Source organism: Pezoporus occidentalis, unplaced genomic scaffold, assembly GCF_034315485.1.
Source record: "Pezoporus occidentalis ecotype Australia unplaced genomic scaffold, CSIRO_AGI_Poc_V1 ctg462, whole genome shotgun sequence".
Lineage (NCBI taxonomy): Eukaryota > Metazoa > Chordata > Aves > Psittaciformes > Psittacidae > Pezoporus > Pezoporus occidentalis.
Genome location: NW_026915794.1, coordinates 17,918 through 26,370, shown reverse-complemented (window position 1 = coordinate 26,370; position 8,453 = coordinate 17,918). Strand labels below are relative to the sequence as shown.

General features: G+C 60.7%; 1 protein-coding gene across 1 annotated transcript; it reads right to left on the bottom strand.

Moving 5' to 3' along the window:
* Positions 1-925: 925 nt before the first annotated feature.
* Positions 926-7,283, bottom strand: GNAT2 (G protein subunit alpha transducin 2). The gene is made up of 9 exons (XM_062636006.1): positions 6,810-7,283; positions 6,063-6,105; positions 5,813-5,954; positions 4,917-5,074; positions 4,703-4,831; positions 3,703-3,832; positions 2,707-2,860; positions 2,191-2,395; positions 926-1,101 (listed from the first exon to the last, which is right to left on the bottom strand). The coding sequence occupies exons 1-8, from the start codon at positions 6,925-6,927 to the stop codon at positions 2,205-2,207; spliced, it is 1,065 nt and encodes a 354-aa protein (XP_062491990.1). The 5' UTR covers positions 6,928-7,283; the 3' UTR covers positions 926-1,101; positions 2,191-2,204.
* Between the last annotated feature and the right edge of the window lie 1,170 nt (positions 7,284-8,453).

Sequence of the window (8,453 nt, the reverse complement as noted above, 5' to 3'; positions counted from 1 at the left end):
TTGGATCAAGCGCTCCGTGGGTGCTGCTGGGTGCCAGCAGAGTGCATTTGTGCTCTGGAGGCTCTGCTCCAGCTTCCCCCTGCTAGAAGTGATGGGGATCTCACCAGGAACTGCCCTGGCAGCATCCAGGTGTTCCCTGACTGCTGCTGGAGCTGCAGCAGAGCCCTGGCAGCACCCAGGTAGGGACGTGCTTTGGTGGGGAAGGGTTTGGGCTTGGTTTTGGGTGCATCTCCGCTCGCTGCAGGTGTTGGTGAGCAAAGAGTGGTGAACCAAAGCTCCCGGGCACTGGAACTGGGGTTGGGGAGCAGCCATGGACATGAGGGATGTGCACACGATGCCTGTGTCCTTTATTGGGTGTCCTACAGTTACATGAAGCTGTACAGGGGATGTGGCAGCGCGCGGGGGCAGCTGTGAGGGACCAGCGTTTATTTACAACCAGTAAAGAGCAGCCGGAGCTCTACAGAGCGCAGAGAGGGGCTGGTGTCACCATTTCCTCTTCCTCCCACCCACGAGCATCCACACCTCCCTCAGAGCCCAACGCTCCTGCTCCTGCCTTTGCTTGCCCACCATCGACTCCAACCTGGGGCACAAAACCAACCCCGAGCCCATCATTTCTTCTCCCAAAGGACTGGGGTGGGTTCCCCCAGGGCGCCCTCCCTCTGCTGCCCTCCAGAACTCCTGCTTTGAGGAATTCAGCTTTGGTAGAAGGGAGGAAACCAAGAGGTGAGGGTCTGGCCCTGCTCCCGAAGTGATGCTGCTGGCTCGGGACGACGATGGCTTGGTATGGAGTCATGGAACGGTTTGGGTTGGAAGGGAGCGTAAAGCTCATCCAGTCCCAACCCACTGCCACGGGCAGGGGCACCTTCCACTGGAGCAGCTTGCTCCGAGCCTCTAGAAACCAACAGGGATAAAGAGGAAACGGCCACGAAAGGGAGCAGGGATTTCAGCTTTAGCCCCATCCTATCCTGGGCTGAAGGGAGGTGACGTGGTTGGGCAGGACATAGAAAAAGTGGGCTCCGAGGACATCATCTGTGTGTGTCTTGGTTAATCCTTTTGGCTCTGCGCAGCAGAACGGCGATGGGGATGAAGTCCTGTCCTCTTCTGGCAGGCAGGGAGGAAGAAGAGGAGGTTAAAACCCCGTCCACCTCCATGAGGAAGCTGGAGGAAAGGGGGCAAGTAGAGAACCAGCATCTCATTGCACCATGATGGGAGACACTCAGTGGGTTAAGCACTCCTGCCCCACGCAGTGGCGTTTACACCCATTGATGCTCAGGGATGAGGGAAGTGCCAGAGGTTCCCTGAACAACCAAAGGGTGGAATCTGTTGGCTGGAATCTGCTTGGGGATGGGGATGAGGGAGAGATGAAGGAGAGGGAAGAGGCAAGAGAGGGAGCACAGGGGTGAGAAGGGAGGGTTACGACCCCAAATGAGTGGTGCTGAGCTGGAAGAGGGAGTGAAGAGCGGAATGGCCCCGGGTACGGTTATTGCCATGTGCCAAGGCTGTAAAGTGGAGCAGCACCGGTGATGTGGGAATGGGAGGTTTGGTGCTGCTGAGGTGCATGGTTTATCATGGAATCCCAGCTCCAACCCCTGCCACGGGCAGGGACACCTTCCACGAGAGCAGCTTGCTCCAAGCCCCTGTGTCCAACCACGGAGGAGGCCATGGAGATGCTGCAGGGCTGGGTCAGCCTGGAGAAGGGAAGGCTCCTGAAGGGGAGACCTCAGAGCAGCTCCAGTGCCTGAAGGGGCTGCAGGAAACCTGGAGAGGGGCTTGGGACAAGGGATGTAGGGATGGGATGAGGAGAAACAGCTTCCAGCTGGAAGAGGGAAGAGTTGAATGCGATATTAGGAGGAAGTTCTTCATTATGAAGGTGCTGAGGCGCTGGCACAGGGTGCCCAGAGAAGCTGTGGCTGCCCCATCCCTGGCAGTGTTCAAGGCCAGGTTGGACACAGGGGCTTGGAGCAAGCTGCTCTAGTGGAAGGGGTCCCTGCCCGTGGCAGGGGTTGGAGCTGCAGGAGCTTTAAGCTCCCTTCCAACCCAAACCAATCCGGGATTCCATGATCCTTCCTCCACAGGCAGCTGTTTCCACACCGAGTTTGATGCCAAAGCCCCCTCCCCTCACCCCATGCCTTGGGCTCTGCCCCATCGCATCCCCTTTCCCCTCCCCATCCCCTTTAGCCTCTCGGCTACCTGCCACGCGCTGCTCAGAAGAGGCCGCAGTCCTTGAGGTTCTCCTTGATGATGACATCCGTGACGGCGTCGAAGACGAACTTGACGTTCTGGGTGTCTGTGGCACAGGTCATGTGGCTGTAGATCTCCTTCACGTCCTTCCGCATGTTGAGGTCCAGGAACTGCGTCTTGATGTAATTCCCTGCATCCTCAAACGTGTTGGGACCTGCGGAGGGAGGAAACGGGGCTGCTGAGCTGCGCCCATGGCAACGGTGGCCAACGGTGGACCTGGGGATGCTCTGGGGTTGGGTTGGGTTGGAAGCTTCCTCTGGAGGAGGAGGAGGAGGGGCTGGTGGTGCCTGCGCACAGCCAAGCACCTCACACCCATTTTAACCCTTCCCAAGGCCATGGCTGCTTCTCCTCTGCTCCTACCCCCAGGAACACGACTGCTCCCCCCATAACCCCAACCCAAGGTGCCATCTCCACGTGGTTTGGACACTCTGTGGGTCTCTGGGAGGGGGGAACCCATGGACTCACCGTCGTATTCAGGGAAGCAGATGCTGAGGTGGACCTTCTTGATCTTCTGCTCAAACAGGTCCTTCTTGTTGAGGAAGAGGATGATGGAGGTGGCGGCGAAGAACTTGTGGTTGCATATACTGTTGAATAGGTGCAGGGACTCGTGCATGCGGTTCTGCAAGGAGACACGGAGCCATTGCAGCCTCCAACCCCCCCCCCATTCCCAAGGGAAGAGCTCTTCCCTGTCCTGCCTGTGCCACCTTCACCCAGAACCCCTCTTCCCATCTGAACCCCATCCCAGTGCTGGGTAAATCCAAGTGGTGCTCAGGTAGGAGCTGTGTTAAGCAGCTCCGGGCTATGTGATGCTCTGATCCCTCCTGCCAGCTCCTGGGATGTTCAGGAACGAAGGATGCCGGTGATCACGTTGGGAACGTTATCCAGGGAAAGCTCCCAGCCCTGCGGAATGCTTGGGATGCTCCTGTGGGATCTCCTCCACCTGTATGGCAGCAGGCGCCTTCTTCAGGGTGATGGGGATGGATGTGCCTTGTCCAGCTTCCCACGGCGGGGGAGATGCCTCTGACTGCTCCGCTCCTCTTGCTCCTCCTGAGGGATGCCCTGTCCTGGGGCTCTCCCGTTCCTCCTCTGCCCATGAAGCTGCTGTGCCTGGTCCTGGAGCAGTGGCTCTCACTGGGCACCCGGAGGACTTCACTGAGCAGCCTTGTGCCATGGAGCCCCAGCAGGCTTGGGTTGGATGGGACCTTAAAGCTCCTCCAGCTCCAACCCCTTCCACTGGAGCAGCTTGCTCCAAGCCCCTGTGTCCAACGTGGCCTTGAACACTGCCAGGGACGGGGCTCCTGTGTCCCCACGAGCTCCATCCCTCCTCTCCCACCCCATTCCCACATCAGATGGCACCAAGTGCTTGTCCCTTCCCTCTGTATCCCCCCCCAAGCACCAACTCTGCTCCCCCCCCCACCATCCACCGACTTGCAGCCGGGCACCTCCGGGACCCCAACCCACCACTTCATCGTCCTCCACCAGCACCATGTCGTAGGCGCTCAGCGCCCCACAGAAGATGATGCAGGTCACCCCCTCGAAGCAGTGGATCCACTTCTTGCGCTCCGATCTCTGCCCTCCCACATCGAACATCCTGGTTGGGATGGGGACAAAGATGGGGTGGGGGGGGCACATCTGGTCCTGATACCCCACATGTGATGGTGCCAGCACCCTGTCCTCAGCGGTGTCAGGGATGCGGTAACCAACCATCCCTGTCCAGATGGGGTTGGTGGTCCCTGGAGCATCAGGTTCACCCCAAAACCCATCCCCAGCATTGGGGCTGGGGAGGAACATGGGGGACACCATGGAGGGGATCATGGGGGGGATCATGGAGGGATCATGGGGGGATCATGGAGGGGATCATGGGGGATCATGGTGAGGATCATGGGGGGATCATGGGGGGATCATGGAGAGGATCATGGGGGGATCATGGGGAATCATGGGGGGATCATGGGGGGATCATGGAGGGGGGATCATGGAGAGGATCATGGGGGGATCATGGGGGGATCATGGAGAGGATCATGGAGAGGATCATGGGGGGATCATGGAGAGGATCATGGGGGGATCATGGAGGGATCATGGGGGGATCATGGAGAGGATCATGGGGGGATCATGGGGAATCATGGGGGGATCATGGAGAGGATCATGGGGGATCATGGAGAGGATCATGGGGGATCATGGGGGAATCATGGAGGGAATCATGGAGAGGATCATGGGGGGATCATGAAGAGGATCATGGGGGATCATGGGGGAATCATGGAGGGGATCATGGAGAGGATCATGGGGGGATCATGGGGAATCATGGGGGGATCATGGGGGGATCATGGAGGGGATCATGGGGAATCATGGGGGGATCATGGTGGGATCATGGAGAATCATGGGGGGATCATGGGGGGATCATGGAGGGGATCATGGGGAATCATGGGGGGATCATGGGGGGATCATAGGGGTTGCACGAACCCACCTGAAATTGAGGTCTTTGACAGAGAACTTGGTCTCGATGATGCCCGTGGTCTTCACCCTGGACCTCAGCACGTCCTGCTCATTGGGCAGGTAGTCAGGGGCCGTGATCCTGTCCAGTTGGTTCAGGTAACTGGAGGGGGGCACAGATGGGGTTGTGAGGCACTGCTGACGTTCCCATGTCCGTCCCCCCTCCCCGGTGCCCTGACCCCACTCACTACGCGGCCGAGTCATTGAGCTGGTACTCGGCGGCGCGGTCGAAGCAAGCCTGGACCCCCCCATCCTTCCAGAGCTTCTTGATGCAGTCCACGAGCTCGGGGGGCATCGTGCCCTCCTCGATGGAGTCAGCCAGGTTGAAGAGCTGCCGCCCATCGTCCTGCAAGAGGGACCATTGCCATTGCCACCACTGCCATTGCCATCATCCCCATTGCCATTGCCACCACTGCCATTGCCACCACTGCCATTGCCATCATCCCCATTGCCACTGCCACCATCACCACTGCCATTGCCACCATTGCCATCGCCATCATCCCCATTGCCGTTGCCCCCATTGCCATTGCCATCATCCCCATTGCCACTGCCACCATCACCACTGCCATTGCCACCATGGCCATTGCCATCATCCCCATTGCCATTGCCATCATCCCCATTGCCATTGCCACCACTGCCATTGCCATCACCCCACTGCCATCATCCCCATTGCCCTCATCTCTATTGCCATTGCCACTGCCACCATCACCATTCCCATTGCCACCATGGCCATTGCCACCATCGCCATTGCCACCATTGCCATCATCCCCATTGCCATTGCCACCATTGCCATTGCCATCATCCCCATCGCCATTGCCACCATCGCCATTGCCACCATCGCTATTACCACCATTGCGATTGCCACCATCACCATTGCCACCATCACCATTGCCACCATCCCCATTGCCACCATTGCCACCATTGCCACTGCCACCATTGCCACCATTGCCACCATTGCCATTACCACCATCACCACTGCCACCATTGCTCCCATCCCACCGGGGCTCCCTGCGCCCAAACCCCACCGTGGGACTCCCCCATCGCCATGGGGGGGGGTGGGGGATGATGGTGGCCCCCAACTGACCGCACAGGACGACTCGGCGTAGTCGATGCCCAGCGTGGACATGGCGCGGATGATGGCCAGGATGGACTGCAGGATGTTGCCATAGATGATGGCCTTGAACTCCATGCACTCCTCGGGCGTGTAACCATCCTGGTGGATGATCCTGAGGGATGCAGGGGGGGGGACACACAGTGGGAATCACCACCATGGGGATGGGTGACCCTGGGTGTCATCCCCCCATAGCCCAGGGGGGACCTGGGGCCGTACTCACTTCATCTGCTTCACGATGGTGCTCTTGCCTGATTCACCGGCCCCTGGAGAAGGGTAGGGGGACACCTTAGTGCTGGTCAGGGTGGGATGGACCCCAGGCCTGATGCCACAGCGATGGGCACCAGGGCCACTCTCCCATGTCCTGCATCTCCCAGTGCCATCATCCCCCTGCTCCCATTGCACCCAGTGCTGCACCACAGCCTGGGGACCCCCATGGGTGGTTGGGGACCCCCCGGACACCACCGGTCCCTGGTGTCCCACCTCCCGTGGTGGCCTCGGTGCCGTAAGCAGCTTAGGACAGCGCAGGAAGCTGCTTAGAATTAGGTGCTAATCGCCTTGACCTGTCCCCTCCCCTCCAGGATCAGGCCCCATCACCCCTCCCTGTCACCCCACAGCCCTCAGGGTCCCCCCCAGGTGGCAGGGATTGGGGTGCTGGTGGCAGGAGGTCCCCAAGACCCACCCCCCCCGGGGATGTGGGACCTGGTGTCCTGGTCCCATCCCTGCGTTGTCCCCTTTATCCCTGCCACCCGCCTGGCTGTCGCCAGGAGCTGATGCCACAACCATGGAGCTCCTCCTTGGGGTACGGAGCTGCAGGGAAGAGGAGCCGTTGGGATGAGGAAGGAGGTGATGGGCTGGGGACAGCCAGGCCCTGGTTGTGTTTCTCCCCTGCCCCATCCATCAAAGGGGTCCCCAATGGCACATAGGGACGAGGGGGACCCCCCTCCTGCATCCTCCTGCGGAGCCTTACCCAACAGCAGCAACTTGACCGTCTTGGCCTCCTTATCCGCATCCTCCTGGAGCTTCTTCTCCAGCTCCTTGGACCTCTTGGCCATCTCCTTGTCCTCGGCGCTGGCCCCGCTCCCCATGGCCTCGTCTTCCACCACCTCCTCCTCCTCCTCCTCCTCTAACGCCTCGAGCTCCTCGAGGTCCCCAGGCTTTTCCAGCTCTCCTTTGGGAACGGCGATGGGTGATGGAGGAGGAAAGAGGAGCCCCGAGAGGCCGATCCCTGGCGTTGGGGTGCCCCCGAGCAGCGCGGTGTCCCGGGTGGGCTCTCCTCTAAATCCCCATGGAGAACCTGATTTGTTTGGAGCCTGGGATTTGGGGACCTTTTATCTCACCATGTGACCCAGGAAATCCACTTAGCCCAAGATGGCAAAGATTAGGGCTCAGGGGAAAAACCAACGGAGCATCTCGGGGAGGTGGCCATAGGGCTTTAGATAAGGGGGGGATGGACACACAGGTAGTGAGACACCCCCCCCCCCCCGTCGCCATGGGGACACCCTGTGTCCCATGGGGTTGGAGGGCCCCCCCATGTCCATGGCTTGTGTCCCCCCATGGGTTGGTTGGCATCAGGGATGGGGTCACCTGCTGCTTGTGTCCCCCCACCCCACAAGCTGGGGGGAGGCAGGGGGGGGCCTTGGGGGTGACAGAGGGACATGCCTGGGAGCTGGGGGGTCCCCTGGGTGCTGGTGACAAGGGGGACATGGCACTTGGGGGGTGCCGGGGGGGGGGGATGAGTTAGTTAATGGGGTAATGAGCAGCCATGGGTGCCACCCATCGCCCTCCCGCTGCCTAAGGTCTTTAATGGGATCCTGCTCAGCCTTCCTCCTCCTCCTCCTTCCCCAATGAGCCCAGTGCCCCCCTCCCCAGCCCAGCACCCAGCCAACAGGGTCCCCCTGCACCCCATTGTCCCCCTGCACCCCATTGTCCCCCTGCCATGTCCTGCTGGGACTGGTTTGGGTCTCACCTCAGTGGGGGGACGTGGGAGCCTCCCCAAAGGTGCCGCAGGTCCCCAGTGCTCGGGTTCAGGGGTGCCCTAAATCACTGCGCCCCAATGGGAGCTCGATGTCCCCTCGTTGGTGTCCTGTGTTGTGTGTCCCCCCCCCTCCTGTGTCCCCCCCGGCCATGGGGGCACTGGGACACCCTGTCCCCGCCGTCCCTTTGATGGGACACAAAGCCCCATCGCAGCCTCTAATGACCCTGGTGCTAATGAAGGGTCCAATTAACGAACCAGACCCCGCTCCCAGTGTCACAGGAGGGCACGGGGGGGGGCATGGCTTTGTCCATAGCCCAGACACCCCCCCAGGCTTCGTGCCCCCCAGCCTGGCACAGAGGTGGCATCACCTCCCTTGCCCCCTTTGGACACGGGGGGGGGAGACACGGGGGGGGACAGACACGGGGGGGGGGGGGGACACGGGCGTTCCCGCTGCTCCGGGGGGGCTCGGGGGTCTTGGACGGGAGCTCCTGGTACCCCCCAGCACCCCCCCAGCACTCGAGGCCACAGCACCGGGAGCCACCAGTACAGGTAGGGACAACCTAATGGGGGGTGCAATGTCTGATGGGGGGGTCCGATATCTAATGGGGGGGTGCAATGTCTAATGGAGGGTGCAAT

What these genes read in the sequence shown, in the direction of transcription:
- GNAT2 (XM_062636006.1), bottom strand. Translation starts at nt 6,927, where the DNA reads ATGGGGAGCGGGGCCAGCGCCGAGGACAAGGAGATGGCCAAGAGGTCC. An exon ending in CTCAATGACTCGGCCGCGTA is followed by an intron (nt 4,832 to 4,916) that starts GTGAGTGGGGTC and finishes GCCCCCCTCCAG; the next exon opens with TTACCTGAACCAACTGGACA. An exon ending in TGGTGGAGGACGATGAAGTG is followed by an intron (nt 2,861 to 3,702) that starts GTGGGTTGGGGT and finishes GTCTCCTTGCAG; the next exon opens with AACCGCATGCACGAGTCCCT.